General features: G+C 38.8%; 1 protein-coding gene and 1 pseudogene across 3 annotated transcripts in view; both read left to right on the forward strand.

The window, feature by feature from the left end:
• The first annotated feature begins 2,183 nt into the window (after positions 1-2,183).
• EPSTI1 (epithelial stromal interaction 1) overlaps positions 2,184-20,335 on the forward strand; it is a 127,204-nt gene continuing 109,052 nt past the window's right edge. Inside the window, exon 1 of one of the 3 annotated variants that reach the window (XM_037060129.1) lies at positions 2,184-2,503. In XM_037060129.1, the coding sequence (XP_036916024.1) occupies positions 2,325-2,503 (179 nt within the window). In that variant the 5' untranslated portion in view covers positions 2,184-2,324. The remainder of the gene's footprint in view (positions 2,504-20,335) is intronic. The other 2 variants (XM_037060147.1, XM_037060138.1) reach the window with 2 other exon arrangements.
• LOC118996952 (COX assembly mitochondrial protein homolog) lies at positions 12,928-15,951 on the forward strand (annotated as a pseudogene).

Genomic DNA, 20,335 nt, shown 5'->3' on the forward strand with positions numbered 1-20,335 from the left:
CTTTTAAATCTAATCGTGTTAATCTTTCACTTGGAATGTCTTGATTTTGCTTCCTGCTTCTATTTCCCCTAGTTCAGACCTATATTTCTTACCTAGATTGTAATAGCAAGACTCTTAATTTATCTCTCAGATTTTAGTCCCTTTATTTTCAATCTCTCTTTTACACTGCTAATAGAGCTAGCTTTCTCAAATAGGTATTATTACAAACTGCATTATTGAAAAAAACACATTGCCTACAGCAGCGGTCTTAAAAGGTAGTTGTTGATTAGGTTCCACTTATAGGTGAGATCATATGGTTTATTTGGCTTATTTCACTTAGCATAATGTTTTCCAGATCCATCCATGTTGTTGCAAAGGGTAGGAGCTTCTTCTTTCCTTCTGCTTCATAGTATTCCATCGTTTAAGTGTACCCTAGTTTTTTTTTTATCCACTCATTTACTTGTGGGCATTTAGGTTGCTTCCAGCACTTGGCTATTCTAAATTATGCTGCTATAAGCATTGGGGTGCATAGGTTCTTTTGAATTGGTGTTTCGGGATTCTTATTGTAGAATCCTAGCAGTGGTATTGCTGGGTCAAAAGGCAGGCAAAATATAACCAGAAACATTGAAATAAAGAACAAACTAATAGTAATCAGAGGGGAGGAGGGAGAGGATAATTGAGGAAGATAAGGGAAGGTCCGTCAAGGAGCCTGTATAAAGGACACGTGGACAAAGTCAAAAGGGGTAGGTTCGAGGGTGGGAGGTAGGGATGCGGTGGGGAGGGGGCCATGGTGAGGTGAAAATGGAGACAATTGTACTTGAACAACAATAAAAAAAATCTAAAGGAAAAAAAAGTCGTTTGTGGCATCAGCAGCATCTTCTGGAATCTTGTTAAAAATGAAAATCCTTAGGCCTCATTCCCAACCTATTGAATCAAAAACTCAAAGGTTCATAGGGCCCAGAGTTTGTTAAGACATACCCTCCAAGTGGTTCCAGTGCTTGCTAAAATTTGAGAACCTCTGGCCTACTTCATAGAGCTCTAAGGCCATAAGGGTGCCACCGAAACCTGACTTCCTTTTCTTCCGTGTTCCTGCCACTACCTTCTTCTCCCCTTCTGTTCTGCCCCATTATTTGCTTTATCATGTTTCAATTTCATTCTCTCAACAGCCACCAAACATGTATCTCTGTTCTAAGCACTATAAAATAGCAAGACAACCCAGCTCCTAAATGGCTCACTGGCTTGGGGCTTGGGTGCTTCAGCTACCCCACCCCATCTGGAGCTAGGAATAGATGTTGCCATTTTAAGCCACAGGTCTCTGTCACTGCATCTCCTTCCTGGTGAACTCCTGTCTTTCATGGCTCATTCTCAAATGTCCCTTTTCCTTGAATTACGCAGAGGGCTAACCCCAGTTTCCCAGAGCACCCACTTGTTATTTCTTTACCTCATGGTGGCGCTGTCTCTGGAATACAGGTTTTGTGAGGGAAGAGCCTTCTCTCATCTTTGCATAGCCAGCATTATGACCATGTTGACCATTATGACCAAAAATCCAGTTCACATCAGAATCACCTGGGAGCATTTTTTAACTACCCCAGTGCCTACAGAAGCAGAATCTTACAAATCCGTGTTTTTTAAAATCCCCACATCATACTTGAATCATTGCCCAATGTCTTGCACAGAGCAGGTATTTAACCAATATTTCTTTACTAAGTCTGGTCAATGACTTAGCAAGGCTGCCTGGAGAATATCTCTGCCTCCCCCTCAGCTGGGTTCTCCAGTTTTGTGTTTTTTCTGCTTTTGATTTCAGTTTCCATTTCCTTTAACTTGGGCGTACTTGTACAACAATCTAAGAGCAGTCATCACTGTCAAATTTATGTTTAGATGCGTTAAATTATTGACTTAATCTCTGACATCTGAAAGTTAATACATAGTCTCATCAGTAACCTCAAATTCAGGTTACCTGTGAAACAATTCCTAAAGTGTCTTACTCACAATATGTCCGTGACTGATCATAGAATAGTTACCTTTATTATCCTCTAAAGTTGTTTGTGAGATTTTAAAACTGACTCACCTGCTGCAGCCAAGTCAGCTCAACTCAGCACCCACAAGGGGCGGAGCGTCCATGGCCTGAGCTGTTGTTACCTGAGATAACTGTGGGGATGCCCGGGTGGAGCAGGAATAGGGAAGTCCCCAGAGCGGGCGCAATCTGCAGCTATAGGCAAGAAACCGAAACTCAGCTGTTGAAACCGCTGCCCCTGGTCTTTGGAATTGCATCTCGAGACTCGCTAAGCAACCCAGCCAGAACCCCGCTACGGCTGCGGCAGCGGGAACCCAGCTGGCTCTGAACCATGTACACTAGCAGTAGGCTGTCGGGCTCGGGGCTCGGCTCCTCCTCCGCCTCCCGCCGGGCCCAGGACCCCTCTGGGCAGCATCGAGAGCTGGACCCGCTGCAAGGCTCGGGGCAAAGTTTGGAGGCGACTTCAGAGAGCCCTTCTCGGAAGAGAGCGGAGCACACGGGCCAGAGACTGTAAGTGTTCACAAGAGGTCTTGGAGGAAGGGGGCCAGGGAAGGGCAGGATCCTAGATCCCCTGACATACTGACACCTTCTTGATCCTAAGATTTTGAAACAGCCTTAGCCCAAGCAAAAGACACAAACTGAATGTGCCGATCTGTGGTTCTTTACATGCTTACCCATTCACATAAGTCCCCATTTCTTTCACGGTCACTAGTCTCCTGATTCTGGTGACTGGCTACAGGTTTGAAAGATGTGGATGCGGAAAGACTGTCGTGGCTTCTTACTAATTTTCAAGTATCTTCAGAACTCATACTTTAACAAGCATGAAAAACTTTTCCTCCCTGTACTAAAATTTGGTACCCTAAATGGTATCTCCACATTAGCTGCTAGGTAAGGGTGAAGAGGGCAAGTGCTAGGGTGGTGGTGGATCCAAATGCTGCTTCCCAACAAAACTCCCAAATAAGCTAGCCACCAGGACCACAGGAATCAGACCAAGAGAGGAAGTGAGTGCAGTGTCCTGTCCCTGATGTTAAGTGCTCTGCCTTGGAACCGCCTGATACTATTTACTCTTGGTCTTTGTTCTGGGACTACAGTTGGTATTTATTTATTATGCAAAATGTCAGTGGTTCTCTCTTTCTGCCTCATGGAATGAGCTTATGTACCTCAACAGTATGGGTTGTAAAGGCATTATTGCTTGTGAATTAGGTCTGACCAAATGGTTTCATTTATAGTTCCCCCTTTTCACCAACTTCTAGTTGCCTGAAAGACAGGCGCTGGTTGCTAAGAAACAGTACATAACCTTATGACCAATTAACAGATTTTCTTTCATCTCTTTTGGGAGAATTTGTAGGTAGCAGTCATTTAATATTATTCAGTTTAGGGTTAACCTTAGTTGAGGTAGATAATCTAGGTGATTTCAATTCGAGATTGCTGCATTTCCCCCGCAGAATAAGAGGTATCATACCATAACAGAAGCTCATTAATTTCAATTTCATTTTCTGATGGAAAATTAAGGAAAAGGAGGGATAAAATTCAATGTTTAACAGTCAGACCTAATTTGTTCACTCCTAACATGAGCTTAATTCTACAATGAAGGGTTGGAATTTGACCTTGTTTTGTGTATATACTTCCACATATTCATTAGGTAAGCCTCAGTGTGGGCACAAGAGCATCGACTTTGATGCCAGGCAGACTTGGGTTCAAGTTCGATTGTGCCGTTTATTATTGACTCTATGAACTTTAACAGGTGTTTAGCTACATTATGCCTCAGTTTGTCACTACTTAAAATGAGTTAACACTAACCTCTCAGTGTTGCTTTTTTAGTATGTGTGTGCATGTTTGTGTATATACGTGGATATTTTGCTGGATATTTGCATCATTTTATTAGATATTTGCTTTGTATGTTTATGCACAAAGCAAATAAATATCTAGTGAAATATTGGGTGCTGATGGCCTTAAATTCATTGAATGTGTTTATTGACCTAGTACTGTGCTGTGACCCTAAAGTGGAGTGTCTGTGCCTTGTAAAAACATACTGATTTAAAAAACTTACTTACATACAAATATAAAGATATTTTAAGACAGATTCTTTTTTTTAAAGATTTTATTTATTTATCTTTAGAGGGGAAGGGAAGGGAGAGAAATATCAATGTATGGTTGCCTCTCGTGAGTCCCCCGCTGGGAACTGGCCTGCCACCCAGGCATGTGCCCTGACTGGGAATTGAACCACGATCATATGGTTCACAGGCCCGCGCTCAGTCCACTGAGCTACATCAGCCAGGGCTAAGACAGATTCTTAAAATGATTTCTGAGGATTATTACCTAATATGCTACAAAGCAAAGCTGAGTTCTTCACTATATTTGGATTTAAATAATTATAAGTATTTACTCATTCATATTGGTTTCCAAATTATTTTTAGTTGATGATTTTTGTTCCTAAATATCATAAGCTATCTACACAGACTTAAAGAGAAAAAAGCTCCCACAAATTTCTCATCCAAAATAATCTTTTACCCGTTCTTTCAATATTTCTCTTATTTGTAAACAACTTATTCATATTTAGATAACTAAGGCTAAGACATGGGTTTTTCTGGAAGGAACTTTTTTTTTTTTTTTACCTCACTGTATACAATTCCTGGCAATAGGCTCTTGCCTGCGATCATAATATAGGCAGAGTATTCAGATACTTGTCTATAACCATTCCTGGATCCTTTTGATGCTGTTTGGAGGAAATCAAAATGCATTCTGAAAACGAACCCACAGTGCAGAATTTTACTGAACAGTTACCTTTAACATAATGTGCATACAAATTCGGTTTACCTTAATGTATTTGTAGCCTACTTTACACTGAGAACTGCAGAGACTTAAAGATGAGCAATAATAATAGCAAACACATGTCATGCTTTGTATGTGAAAGTACATGACCTGTATTAAATCTTTCAATCCTTACAACAATCCTGTAATATAAGAGAGGATCTTTAGCTATGAATATTTAAAATATAGGAACAAAAAACTACTCAACAAAAGACAAGCCTGTATGAGGCTTACAGTGTAATTGATGGGACAGACAGTTATCAGATAATTACATGCATAACCCTTTATATGTGTTATAAAGGAAATCCAGGACCAGAACTAGTCTTGGGAGCAGGAAAGGCCATCCTAAGAACTGATGTTTCAGCTGCCAGTCCACAGGATAATTAGGAGGTGTGTGGTTTTTTTCCCCACAAAGGTCATTCCAACACTAAGTAACTACAATTCAGTTCTGACTCTAACAACACAGAGTTAGCACAGGTGCCCCAAGTTAAGGGTTTGTTCCCCCGAAGTCTTTTCCTACTTTAGGAGCAAACCACAAGTGGGGTCCCCAGGATACTCACATTTCTGCCCAGCTGACGACAAATTTGGAGTTTCTATGACTTCTGTACACCTCTAGATTCAGTAATTTACTAGAACGAATTACAGAACTATGGCGACCACTATACTTGTGATTACAGTTTCACTTTAAAGTATATAACTCAGGAAAAGTCAAATGGGAGTCATAGGGCCAAATGTAGGGGGGTATTGTACAGCTCTTTAGATAGGTGGTCATTTTCCTGGCACCTTGATGTGCTCACCAATTTGTAAATTCCCCAAACCTCAATATTCAAGAATGTATTTAACAAGATTTTATTATTTGTTTTTATTTTTTGATAGCTTATTTTTATTGTAATCCTCTAATCATATGGTTGGTTTTTGTGGCAAATAGCTACATCCTGAAGCTTCCTAGAGCCTCCCACCCGGAGTCATCTATTGCATTCGCATGTAATCCAGGCTTTTTATTACTAGGAATTACAATGATTTCCATGCCAGGAAACAGGAACAAACACTGGGTATTTATTTATCTTTTATTATACCACAGGAGTTTAAGTAGCTTCTCTCGAAACCAGGGAAGCTTGCTACTCAGGTCTCCTTCAAAAGAACTTACTGCGAGAGGCATAGTCAATTGATGGCCTCAGCTGTCACTTTTGGATCCATGACTTTGGATTGAGAGCGTACTTATTCTGCACTCTTCCCAGCCAGTCTGAGCAGTCCAGGGTACTAATGCCAGCTGAGTCCTGCCTGTGTGGAACTCCTCTATTGGTCAGTGTTTGCCAGAAGACTCCCCATTGACCTATCCAAGACTTGATCAGAACTGTATAGCAGCAGTCTGAAGCTCTTCCTTCTCAATCTCCATATGCTCTCTCCTTTCATACGTATTAGACCTGCTCACATTCTCAAGGCTTTCCTTGACTACTCTTGCCTGTTCCCCTTTTATCCTTTACAGGCATTCCCCCAGTAAATCTCTTCCGTGCCTAATTCCGCCTTGATGTCTACTTCTTGGAGAGCCCAAACTGACACAGCCTTTAAGATGCACTGTACCCCTGACCACAGCAGCTTAGACACTATGTCTGTTGGAGTGTTCTATATGTGTGCTGGGGAAACCCACTCCTTTGTCTCACTTCCTCCTTTCGAGCTCAGGAGACATTCCCTAGCTTTCTTACTCTAACTTCAATACTTTCCATAGCTCGCTGTGCTACTGGAAAGGAAATAATCCTGGTAACTAATTATTTTTCTTCCCTTCATCCTCAAATTCTCAAAGAGTGAAGGGAGATTAAAGATGTTACTGGACAGGGGCCTGGCCTTTACTGAATCTGCCTAGGGCCAGCAGGTAGTATGTGGGTTCTTGACTTTGTGCAGGAAAGATTTCAGAGCATGAGTCCAGGTGATTATGAGGGTATATTTATTGAAGCTGGGGACAGTGAAACAAGGAAGGGCCTAGGGTAGAAGAAGCAGGAGGAGAGAGCCTTGACTGGGCTGCCTTAACTCACTAGGAAGTCAGAGATAAGGGGTCCTTGAGGACAGGGTCAGGGGATTAGCCTGGGATGAGCTGCTGCTGCTCATTGCTCCCCTGGTTGCAAGTCTTATGGGGACCCTTAGAGTTTAGGAGGTGCTGTGCCTGGGGTGGGGGCAGGGGAGAAGAGGAGGAAAGGAATGGAGCAGGCTGTTCCCCAGAGGGGGAGTGGAAGCTGGGTCCATTGTCTTAGGGCTTTTATCTCTCTCTTGAGGGGGGAATCTTAGGGGAGGTTTCAGGGAAGGGTTTCAGCAGAATATTTACCAGTTTTCCAGGTGTGCTTTTTCAGGGCTGTGGTCTTTACTGATTGGACAGTGCCATGGCAGAGGGTCTTCAGTCATTATAGTTAGTTCTGATGTCACCCACCTGTTTTTTTTTGTTTTGTATTTTTTTTTTTTCTGCTTTTCTGGCCCTGGAGCTGAAATTCAACTGAGGCCTAGATGTTATCTGTAGGGAGGTGACCTTCTGCATCTGACTGTAAATTGCTCAGCCAGTTTGTTCATCTACTTGTTTCAGTTTCTCCGTTCCACTTATCCTAACTTACTGGCCTGTCTCAAAGGATGGATTAATAAGACAACTTATTAATGGCCAATCCCTGGTTTTTCTTTCTTTTCCCCTCAAATAGCACTGTGGCACATTAGTATTAAATATTTTGTAAATATAAATTGAGGTAGAATGTGGGATATATGATAACATAGTGATTAACTTATAGTATTACTCTAATTTTTATAAACATCACTATTTAATAATTGATGTGCACATTTTTAATATATTTTATTGATTATGCTATTTCAGTTGTCCTATTTCTCTCCCTTTATTCTCCTCTGCCCTGCACACCACCTCCCACCTGCATTCCCCCACTTTAGTTCAAGTCCATGGGTCATATATATAAGTTCTTGAGCTTCTCCATTTCCTGTACTACTCTTAGCCTACCCCTGTCTACTTTCTATCTACTAATTATGTTACCTATTCCCTGTACCTTTTCCCCCTCTGTCCTTCTCACACTGTCCCTTGCTGAAAACCTTCCAGGTGATCTCCATTTCTGTGATTCTGTTCCTGTTCTAGTTTTTGCTTAGTTTGTTTTTGTTTTTTGGTTGTAGGTTATATTATTAATAGTTGTGAGCTTGTTGTTATTTTGTTGTTCATATTTTTTATCTTCTTTCTCTTAAATAAGTCCCTTTAACGTTTCATATAATAAAATCTTGGTGATGATGAACTCCTTTAATTTGACCTTATCTGGGAAGCACTTTATCTGTCCTTCCATTCTAAATACAGCTTTGCTGGGTAGAGTAGTTTTGGATGTAGGTCTTTGCCTTTCATGACTTCAAATACTTCTTTCCAGCCCCATCTTGCCTGTAATTTTTCTTTAGAGAAATGAGCTGAGAGTCTTATGAGACCTCCATTGTGAGTAAATATCTCCTTTTCTCTTGTTGCCTTTAAGATTCTCTCCTCTTTAACCTTGGGTAATGTAATTATGATGTGCCTTGATGTGTTCCTTCTTGAGTCCAACTTCTTTGGGTCTCTCTGTGCTTCCTGGACTTCCTGGAAGTCTATTTCCAGATTAGGATTAGGGAAGTTCTCCTTCATTATTTTTTCAAATAAATTTTTAATTTCTTGCTCTTCCTCTTCTTCTGGCACCCCTATGATTCAGATGTTGGAATGTTTAAAGTTGTCTTGGAGGTTCCTAAGCCTCCTCATATTTTTAGGATTCTTGTTTTTCATTTGCTTCTGGTTGACTGTTTATTTCTTCTTTCTGGTCCAAATCATTGATTTGAGTCCTGGTTTCGTTCTGGTCACCATTGGTTCCCTGTATATTTTCCTTTATTTCACTTTTCATAGCCTTCCTTTTTTCCTCTATTTTGTGACCATATTCAACCATTTCTCTGAGCATCCTGATTACCAGTGTTTTGAACTATGCATCTGATAGGTTGCCCATTTCTTCATTGCTTAGTTGTATTTTTTCTGGAGCTTTGATCTATTCTTTCATTTGGGCAATTTTTTTTTTGTCTTGGCATGCCTGTTATGCAGTAAGGGATGGGAGCCTTAGGTATTCATCAGGGCAGGGCAAACAACTTCCCTGCATTGTAGCGCTGTATGTGGGGGAGTGGTCCGAGAGGGAACAGTGCTGCTTGTTCAGCTCTCTACTGGCTTTCAGTCACTCCTGCCACTACCCACAAGCAAATTGGGCCCTTCTAGTGCTGATTCCCTGGTGGGTAGTTTTGTGTACATTCTAGGACTTTGTGGGTGTCTCCAATGAACTCTCTTGTGAGGCTGGGAGTTTCTCTTGCAGCCTGAACCCTCACAGGATTTTTCATTCAGAGGCTTTGAGGCTTTATTTCCCTGAGCTGGAATCCTTGGTTGCGTGGTCTGTCTTGCTCCCCAGTTGTGGGACTGCCCAGTACTCAAGCCCCTCTCTGCCTTGCCCAGTCTGCCAGCCACCGCCTTGCCTGCCCCAGTCCTCTAGCTGCTGCCTTGCTGTGACTCCTCTACACCCCAGCTACCTTCACCCCTCCTATGGGTCTCAATGAAGGTTTCTTCTTTAATTCCTTGGTTGTCAGACTTACACACAGTTCAATTTGCTGTCAGTTCTGGTTGTTTTTGTTTTTAAATTTGTTGTTGTCCTTCTTTTGGTTGTGGGAGGAGGCACAGGGTGTCTCCTTATACCTCCATCTTGGCTGGAATTTTCAATCTGTATATTCTGAACCCTGAAGTATAATTTCTTATGTCTGAGAGAGATGATCAAAAACAACCCATTGACTCACCTTGTTTGAATCCATACCAACCACATAAAAAATAGTCTTAAACAGAATGCAAGTTTCTGAAAACTTAAGAGAGTTAGTAAGAACTGCTTTTACTATTTATAATTTCTTCTTCACTGTGATGCTTGAGATTTCTTTTCTGTTTCTTATGTGACCGTGAGAAAAAAAAGCTTTGCCTATAGGTGCCAAATGGCATGAAAGCATCAGGCTATTATTCCTCCCTGGACATGGAGAACTGAATAATGCCAAAGTTCCTTTTAGTGCTATGAAATCATAATACACAGGGAGAGAATAAATTGTGATGGATTCTGGTGAGTATTCACTCTTCTTGATGGCTCAATATCAATGTCTGTCCACTATTTAACTTAATCTCCAGGCAAGACTCATAAGTAGCCAGGAAGTTTGTAAAAATAATATGCAGTATTTAATAGATACCATTTAATGAATTTCTAACTTTATGATAACAATATGGCTTAACGGATACTCAATTTCCTCAATGAGTATCTGTTTCCCCCGCTAAACCAATCAGGAGAGCTCTCTCTAGTTGACTTATTTTTGAAATGAAAAATGTGATGAAGCGTTGCAATATTCTGATAGCATTAAATGAATTGGTTGTGATCTGAAATAGTTAAACTGAGAGACTAAAACCAAAATAACAATCCCACTAACTGGGACTTTTATGTCTGGAACTGAACCATGTGCTAGACCTTGTGCTAAGCATACTACATACTTTGTTAAATTTTGTCTTCATGATAAAGACACTGTTACTTTATAGATAAAGAAACTGAGTCTTGAGAGACAAAATGACTTTCTGAGGTCTCAGAATGAGCACTCAAACCCAGTGTATCCACCACAGCCTGGGTCCTGAGCATGATGTAGCAGCGGAGGAAGGAGTGAAGTGCAACTAGCGAAGTTCCTGTCAGTCGTAATATTTTCACATCAAGAAAATAGAATTTCTTCTATAGGCTAGTGGTACCGCAGACACTGTAATGTGATATTTGTGTATAGCTTTAAAATGATTTGTATAGAGCAGTAGCTTGTAAGAGCAAAGTTTATGTGGGGTTCCTTGCTATATGTAACACAGTCCTGACATTTTCTCTTCTTATTCATTAAGAATACATTTTCCATTAGTGGGTTACCTCTTACAGTTTTAAAATCACAGTTCTAGGCATGGCAAAAGAGATTATTGGAGTGAATGGAAAGAAGAGATATTTCAGTTTGATTAGATCAAATTTACCTTGCTGTTTATGCAGGAGGGTAGAGATTATGGTCCTGCTTTGAATTAATTTCCCTGTTCTTCACTAGATTCCACTCCTCAGTATGATATAAATTTGCAGCCTGCCAAATCTTGGGGAGTAATCATTTTTGTTCAAATACAATATCATAAAAATTGAGCGGGCATTTCTCAAAAAACCTTTGACAGCTGAAACAGTGAAACAGTAAATCAACAGGATGATGAAAGCTCCCAAACACATAACACCTGTAATAATCAGTAGACACATAGCAGAAATGAGGGGAAAAAAGAAACTTGGTTCAATTACACAGTAAGGTTACTTACTTCAAAGTCAGTACAGTGCTGTAAAGTTATACATATTGTTAAGGTTAATTGCATCTATTCAGAACGCATTTGAATATGAAACAAAAGCTTACCAGGAAAAATATCAAAGGGAAAAGACTGCATTGGAAGGTTCTCTTCTATATCAGAGAATCAATCGGTGATAGTTCCTTTGTTCTGTAATGTTTGTAATTTCCCCCCTAAATATGAACACTTAAAAGGCAATCCATTAAAGTCTTGTAGGAAAATGAAGGCATTTACCATCATTAAAATTCAAGGGCTGATATTGCCCAGTGATTGTTTTGCTATGGAACAACTGAATGTAGAAATCATGTGCTACCTGATTTTGTAAGGAAATGTGAGGCCCCAAGTCTTTGCTTAGTATTTTCTCACTTAAAAATCTTTGGAATATTTTTTCTTGCTTGTATAAGTGAAGTTGTATCTGCTTGTGATAAACACTCAAACACTGAAAAAATAATATTGAGAGAGTCCCCTGTAATTCCAGTCCTTGGAAATAAACACTGAAGTGTTCAAATAGTTTGATCTAAAGACATTTTTATTTTTAATGTGTAGGTTGTGCTCTTTGACTCTCTATGCCAAGTAGAGAGTCTTAGGGTCATTCTATCCTTTGATTTCTACTGACAATAGAAGGTGACAGGTAGAAGATATGTGCTCTTTCTAATCTTTATTTTAAAATGTGATTGCTTTCTATCATATAGGCAGATACTGTTTTTCATGTTCGCTTATTATTTATATGTACAAGGAGACAACTTTAGTTCTAACAATGGAATCTTGGATAACATCTACTATGTGTCACTCTTTCCAAAATGTTTAACTTAACCAAAATGTTTAATTGTGAAAGCATCATTTATCAAATTCAGATTATAAGTCATTCTGTAAATTCTGTAAGACAATTTAATTCATGTATTAATCAAGGTTCTTCAGCAGAAGGGAAATCTAGATTTATATAAGTATAAATATATAAATATATATATATATATATACACACACATATACACACACATACACACACATGCACACACACATGATTTATTGTAAGGTGTTGACTCTCACGAGTGCGGAGGCTGAGGAGTCCCCTAATCTGCCATCTGCATGCTGAAGACCCAGGAAGGTGGGTGGTGTTACTCGAAGGCCTGAAATCCAGAGAACCAATGGTGTAGATTCTGCTGCAAGTCTCAGGGCCTGAGAACCTGGAGCACTGAGGGCAGGTGAAGATCACTGTCCCAGCTCAACAGTCAGGCAGAGTGGTTTCAACCTTTCTTGGCCTTTGTTTTTTTTCCTATTCATGAAGGTCCTCAGTGGATTGGATGATGACCACATACACTAGAGAAGGGTACCTGCTTTACTCAGTTTATTGATTCCAATGGTACTACCTTCCAGAAATACCCTTACAGACACATCCAGAATTAATGTTTAACCATATATTTGGGCATCAAGTGGCACAGTTAAGTTGACACAAAATTATTCATCACACCTGTACTTTTCAAAAGTGTCATTCATGAGAGGAAGAAAATTCAAGGAAACTGATTAGATTATAGGCGTCTAAAGAGACATGTCAGATAATTGGAGTGTGTGATCCGTGATTGGATCCAGGGTGAGGCAGGGACAGGGAAGAATATAAAAAAATTGGAGCAAGTTAGAAATTACAGTACAGATGGAATATTAGACAATATCATATTAATATTAAATTCCTTGGGATATTGATTGAAGTAGAAGAATGTCTTTGTCCGGGGAGATGCATCCTGACTCTGCAGCTGACTTTCACGTGACTCAGAAGACACTGAGAAGAGGAGAGAGCAAAAGCAATTGTGATGAAATGTTAACAACTGGTAACTTCAGGTAAATAGTGTATGGGTTTCATTTTACACAATATTTTAATTTTCTCACAGGCTTAAAATTTAAAATAAAGAGTTATGGACAACAACTAAGGGGGATGGAAATGGGAAGGAGGTGGGGAGCACAGGGGGGTAGGCTGGGATGAGAGTAAAAGACAGAAAACTGTACTTGAAAAATAATTAAATAAAAAAACATTGAAAATTATGGAAACCTAATTTAGATAATATTCTAAAATTTGTGGTGCCTCTCCCTTTTTTTTCTTTCTCTTTATTCCTTTGGAATGTGGAGAGGTTAAAAGAAGGCTTGTCAAGGGAGCTGTATATTTAAAATTTGTGCAGTTTAATCTGGGCTCAGAGCCATGCTGTTTTTATAGGGGAAAACTACTTAGTAATTTCTAATGATGTATTATTTATCAATACCATTTTGTTCAGTGGTTTTGGTTACTCCTGGGATACAGAACAAAGAAAAAATCAGGAACCAGGATGTAGATGTGAAAGGGAACAGCCAGAACCAGGGATGTAAAATGATAACCTGAAAAACTAAATTACACACATGGTGAAAGAAGATGCAGCAAAGGATGTAGTCACAGCCTGAAAAAGGACATGTGCTACTGACTCAGGGTTAGGTTCTATTACTCTATGAATAATAGAAGTCTATAATATTATGTCCATTATATATAATTATTATAAGTCCATATGGTAACATAGATATCTTCAAATGAGTGTCTTAATAAGTGGCTTTATTTATCTGCTTCTTTCCTATAAAATAAGTCTGTAAGTAGGTAGTCTAGGGCTGCTGCAGAACAAATAGTGGGCAACCGTAATAGAACATTTATTTCCAAGCATTGTTCAAGTTTAAGAATTGAGGAGTGTTAAGCATAAGAGCAGAAATTAATTATAAGATCAAATTGTCTCTGGATTTTGGAAATGCAAATGGGATATCTAAAGAAAATTTAAATGTCCACATTCCTGTTCAGAGTACTAATTTTAGAAGACAGGGTTTTCTTCTGGATATTGTTTTGTGCAAAGCTTTATGTTTTACAATTTGTATATCCTGCAAGGTTGTTTATAATAGTGAACAATTGAAACATGTCAAAGTGAGTAATTATATTATGATGCATCTATGTTGTGAAATATTATAAAACCATTTAATATTAAGCTTTTTACATGTACAATTGGGAACATAACTTATAAGTAAAAGTAAGATATAGAATTGAACTTAAAATATAATTGCAACTGTGTAATAATATGTGCAGAATATAGAGTGGGCATAAATATTGCCAAATAAAATTGTAGTTGTGATCTCTGAGGGGTGGGGTTATGAGTGACTTTTAAATGTTTTAAAAATAATTTTATGCATTTTCAGTGAGAATATGTTTCTTTTAAAATCAGAAATAAACAATGAATATCATTTTAAAATGTCCTATGCAGAGATTTAGATATAATTTCCTATATCTTGCACTTCTGATTTTTTCTTTTAAGTTACATATAAACTTGAGGAGCTTTGCTTAAGACATGTGTACATAATTAGACCATAGCCTATTAATAATAATTCCAGGCTTTTATGCAAATGTCAATTTCTTTATCATTTAGCCTTTCTCAAATAGAATGTTAATCCTGAATATTCTGTTGTTGGAAAAGACAGCGTTCCTTGGGATTCTTTCACTCTTATGTGACTTACTGGGTATGCTAAGACTCACTACTTGACCATTCTTTAACCTGGACATTTTCTCAGGATTTTCATATAGCTGGGAACTTAGAATGATGAGGTATACTCTCCCCCAGGACAAAGATCAGTCTTGCTTTCTACCTGCCATGAAAAGAGTAGATCCCCCAACTCAGTGTTCCCCCACTGCAGTGTAGCCACAGTGTGCAGTGTTGCCCCCTAAGACTCAGAGCCAGAGAAAACTGTAAATATGCTGATGCTCATGCTGCCTGCTATGTCCTGAGTAATGACTCCTTTGTTTCTGACCCAGAGTCTTATAACTTCTGTCAGAATCCATGAAAGAGTAACAGACTAAAGTTAGTTTGTTGGGTTAAGGTTTGCTTCTAAGTAGGTCAAATCAAATCCCAGACATGTGTCTCTATACTCTGAAAATATAAATTTCTTCTTATTTTTACTGAGGAAACAAGTTTATGCATTTTGCAAGTATATCTACTAGTCAGTCCCCATTTCTACTTTCATTTTTGACTTTTGACATCTTAAAGATGATGAATCTCTAAATATTATATTTCATATACATTCTTTGTATCTTTAGAGTTAATCTTTCTTGCTTTCTTTTTTCATAGCTTTTATTATTTGTGTGTGTGTTAAGTGAAGAAATTCGACCTTGTTCAGGTCTGCCCTGTAAGGTCGTGCAGGTTGGTAACTGCACAGACTTGTCTGGCTAAGGTGGTAATTTGGAGCTGAAACACAGTTGACCCTTAAACAAAATGGGATTGGAGTCCCAATCCCCCAAGCAGTCAAAAATCCACAGCTAACTTTTTACTCTACAGTCAGCCCTGTGTATTCACAGATTCAGCTAATCATGGATCAAAACCAATATTTTTGGCTTTCCTCTGTCATGGAGATGGTGATGGACCTGGTAGGTTAAATCCCAAGGAGTGTGTCTGCTGGGTCATATGAGCAGCATCTCAGACATGTCAAAAAGATGTTTTGATCTCTAAAATAAGGAGAAAAAAAGCTTAAGAGAGGTGTTCTGAAGAAGTTCAAGATTCTACCCGATGTTTCAAGGAGCCTGAAATCCTTGTGGTAGTAAAATGTCAGAAATAAATTCTGCACTGGAAGAATGACTAACAGCTTACTATAATGATATGCCTATTATGAAGAATGCAAAACGGGATACAGGAAGGAAAGGGAAGAATTCAGAAAAACTGGAATTCCTACCTTGAAAAGGTGACAGAAGCTTCCAGCAAGCATGTAGGCAAATATTCAAACAATACTCAGGAAATGACAACTACCTAAATAGTAGACTACCTAAACAATATTCATGGAAATGACAACTACCTAAATAGTAGACTCAAGAAAGAGTATTTGCTTTATCCTAAATTATGGGGATGTTAATTTTGTCTGAAATAAATATCTTTTAATTAAAAACCCTAGCATTTTGAATTAGAGGTGAAAATCCATGCTTGGGAATGTAAAAATATTAGTTTTGATATGTGGTTGGTTGAATCTGCAGATGCAAAGGGCTGGTTGCTTTTATTGAAAAAAAATCCAGTAGAAGTGCACCTGCACAGTTCAAACCCATGTGGTTCAAGGCTCAGCTGTATATATCAAACTATGCATCCTAGTGTGGAGTTACCACCACCTGAAAGAAGAGGCACTTTTCTCTCACTCACCTAAGTTTTCCGTGTCTCACTGAGCCATGGACCTGCATAGGAATCCTGGTATGGGGGTGTGTCTGTGCACGTGTTCTTCCTTCTAGTTTCCATAAAGGCATCCCATGAACAAAGGCTCCAATGACCTGATGATCTCCTGTTTGTTTGTCTTTTTCCTCTGGGTGTCTGTTCAGCCCTCTGGGCATCTATTCAGCTCTCTAACAGAAGCTGTGAGTTGTATAGAACTAACCAGTTTCACATCAATCAGCCTCTTGAGTGTGCAGACAATGTTTTGGGCTTTGCACATTCTGAAACCAATGTGTGTTCGCAAACCCTTCCACATGGGAGATGTTGAAGATCATTTAGCAAAAAATGATGTGGAAAGTCTTATCTAGAAAATAAATTTCTATCCAGTGCCTTTGATTAACCAAAAATTCTTTTTTATAATATCACCTTAAGATTTTTAAAAATATGAAAACCTCAAAACAATTTTTTATAGGATAGTAGACTATGTCTACTATTCTGCTTCAAATTATGTTTGTAATATAATCTTCTACCCCTTTTGGAATTTTTGTTCTTGACTGTGTTTTTTTTCAGTCAACCAGTGTTATTCTTAATTAGAATTGAAATTACATCTGCAGTTTATATACACCGGAGGATATATTTATATAATACCTTTAGCCAGCCAAGATATTTTTCATAACTTCAACATAATGTTTTTTTCATAGAGTGTTTATTGATGAGACTTTGTAAAAACTGTGCAAGAATGTATGCAAGAGAAGCAGTTGTGTAGTTGAGGAGAGACCTAAGAAAGAAAATATTTCTTGAATATATTTATTTATTTTTTATAGTGCAAAAAAAACATTTTTTTGTACTATCCTTTTACAGTTCTTCCTTAGTATATCTCTGATATCTGCTTTTGGAAAGTGAACACAATCTTACAAAGTGAGAAATTTCATTAAATTTCAATGAGGTGATTAAGGAATTCATTTTCAAAGATATGCATTTATTTCAGTACCTTGAATGTTGCTTCATCAGGAAATGACCAGAATACTAAACACTAAAAGGCAGGCTGAGCTTCAGTGGGTGAGCAGCTCTCAGTGAGACTGTTGAAGGCGATAGTAAGGAGGCTGACACCACAGAGGCCTTTGCTGTGGGTGGAAACTAATTGGCTAAACACATGAATAAGTTATATTTGTTATTCGGGTCAAGGAAAAGCTAAGAGAAAAAGGACTAATGTTTTTATTTTCCAGAGTATTTTGCTCTGCCATATGATATAAAAGATAAACAGTTCCTTACACTTAAATTCTTCTTCCTATAGCAAGTAAGAGGAATAGAAGCTAAATTCCTGGGCAAGACTTTCTTCTGAATATTATGGTTTATACTTGGCATTCTCAGCCAATAAGATATTACTAAGAGGGCTGCTAAGAAATTCTCCAAGGGGAAGGTGGAATGGAGGTGGAGGAGGGTATGGGGGGAGCAATGGCAATGGGAAAATACAATAAAAAATCTTTAACATAAAGCATTTATAATTGGGACCATTGTCCTTGAGCCTGGGATTCTGTTTAAGTGCTTCCAATTAAAAACCTCTGATTTCAGGGCTACACATTTTCCCCCCTCTTTTCATGGCTCTGTTCTGTGTCTGGGGACCTAGGGCCTGTACACAGTGGCCATAGCCTGGACACAGCAGCACTGTTCTCAAATCTAATGATTCGATTATGATGTTATCAGACTTGAATTTAATCAAATTAGATATTGTAGAATGAAATCTTTTACAAACATATTCATTTTATTTTCCAAACCTTTTGCAAAATTTTTATGAGTGAGACCCATGGAGCTTGGAAAATTCTCTACAAAGCTGCTCTTAGCAAAGTCCTAGCAAAAAACACTTATAGCCATTTTTAGATCCTATCTTTTAAGCCTCAACTTGCTATTCTCTGAAGTGTTCTACCCCAGAGGGTCTCTACCTCCTCCACCTTGAGTCTCTCACTGCTCCTTTCATCTCACTCTGATGCTTCTTTGGGTATCTTTGTGGGGTTCTGTAGTGGTTTTGTGAATTGTTCCTAACTAAAGCATAAACTCTGTTATAGTGGTTGGTGTCTGTTTTTGGTATTGTCCCTAATACAACAAGTCTGTGTAGGTGCTCAGTTAAATTAAGTACGTCACTTTGTTTGAAGTCTATCAGGAGGTTGTCATTAAGGACAGTCATGTTTTATACTTTCTATATTGAGCTGAAAATTTCTACATTAGCTGCAGACACTCAGCTGGTCTGAGTCAAAAATCTTGGGTTGGCATCTCAGCACTGGTGCTTAGTTAACCTCACGATTTTGGCATATGTGTCTTTATTAATGTTTTATTAACCCTAAATTCCCTTTTAGTGCAGATGTTCTAAGCCAGCTTGATTGACCTATAGCAGTGGTTCTCAAAGTGTGGTCCCCAGATCAAGAACACCAGCATTACCTGGAACTATGAAAAATGCAGGTTATCAGACTGCAACCCAGACCTGCTAAATCAGAAACTCTGCACCCTAACAAAACTTGTAGGTGATTCGGCTCACAACTAAAGTTTAGGAACGACTGATCTACACTAGAGTCAAATCCTTGGTATAGTGAACAGCTCCATACCACCGTCTTAGTGAACATTGTGGACTGTGTAGTCATTTCATGGTTGGCACTTGTATCCACTGTCTCACGTTTCTTCTTTAAGGCTCCGCAGAATGGCTCACTATTGTATCATATTCATGTTTGCAAGGCACTAGCCATAGACTTGCAGCTCTCAAGCTCCTATAAAGTGCTAGCAGTTGAGGAGTGGAAAATCTTTCTTAGGGTGAATACAGAATATGCAATGGACTAGGGATTAATTTCCAGCAGCAGCCTCCTAATTTTGTATTCATAACGTGCATGTGTGCTGGGCTGCACATGCAAGGTCTGCTGATACACATTAGGTAATTGGGCATCCAACAGCCCCATTTGTATGCAGAGGGGATTGCACACCTCCCATTAACAAGTCCAAAATTAAAGCCCAGTTTGAAGCTGGCTGAAGGCTCACTGCTAGGAATATGAAGAGATAAGGAAGAAATGGCTTCTGTTAATCAGCACTTTTGACCTCTACTGTTCAATCTTTGCTAATTTGTTCTTTGAAATTGTGCATTCTCTGTTGAAGAGAGACTTCTAAGAGTATCTTATTTTTTTGAACTGCATTTATAAGCTGATTCTGTTTATCCATAGCGTTTTCCCTAACACTGTAATCACATGCATGCTACCATCTTGCTGTGCTGTATTTTTGTTCTATGAACCATTCATGCTCTTGTAGGACCACATGGATCATCCAAAAAAAGAGACACCCAGCAAAGACTCACGGACTAGATTTTGGCACCTTTTGGTTTCATTCATCAAGCTAGTTTGTGCCAGGCACTGTGCCAGTGGCTGGGCATATATAGATCAGTCAAGCACAGTTTCTGCCTTTAAAACATCACAATATTTTAACAGTTCTTGATAACTTAGAGTTGAATATTTTTTTCATCAATGAAGTTTTCCCTGATAATGCTATGAATTGAAGTGACTCCTTGCTTCATGAGCCCCTAATTATGTTAAACCAGTATCTGAAGGAGAATGAGGGACCCATGCCTGGAAGAGTCAAGCTCAAAAGCACAAGATGGTGGCCGGTTGGCCACTCAGGTGGCTCATCAAGAAGCAATAGCTGCACTAATTCAAAAGCATATATGCACCCCTATGTTCATTGCAGCATTATTTATAATAGCCAAGATTTGGAGGAAGCCCAAGTGCTCGTCAGTAGACAAGTAGATAAAAAAGCTGTGATACATTTACACAATGGAAATAGAAGGAAATCTTACCTGTTGTGACAGCATGGGTAAACCTGAAAAGTGTTATGCTGAGTGAAATAAACCAGTCAGAGAAAGAAAAATACCATACAATTTTACTTATGTGTGGAGACTAATGAACAAAACAAAGTAACAAACAAAATAGA

The sequence above is a fragment of the Sturnira hondurensis genome, unplaced genomic scaffold (genome assembly GCF_014824575.4).
Source record: "Sturnira hondurensis isolate 20B ecotype Veracruz unplaced genomic scaffold, ASM1482457v3 Scaffold0001074, whole genome shotgun sequence".
In the NCBI taxonomy this organism is placed as follows: Eukaryota; Metazoa; Chordata; class Mammalia; order Chiroptera; family Phyllostomidae; genus Sturnira; species Sturnira hondurensis.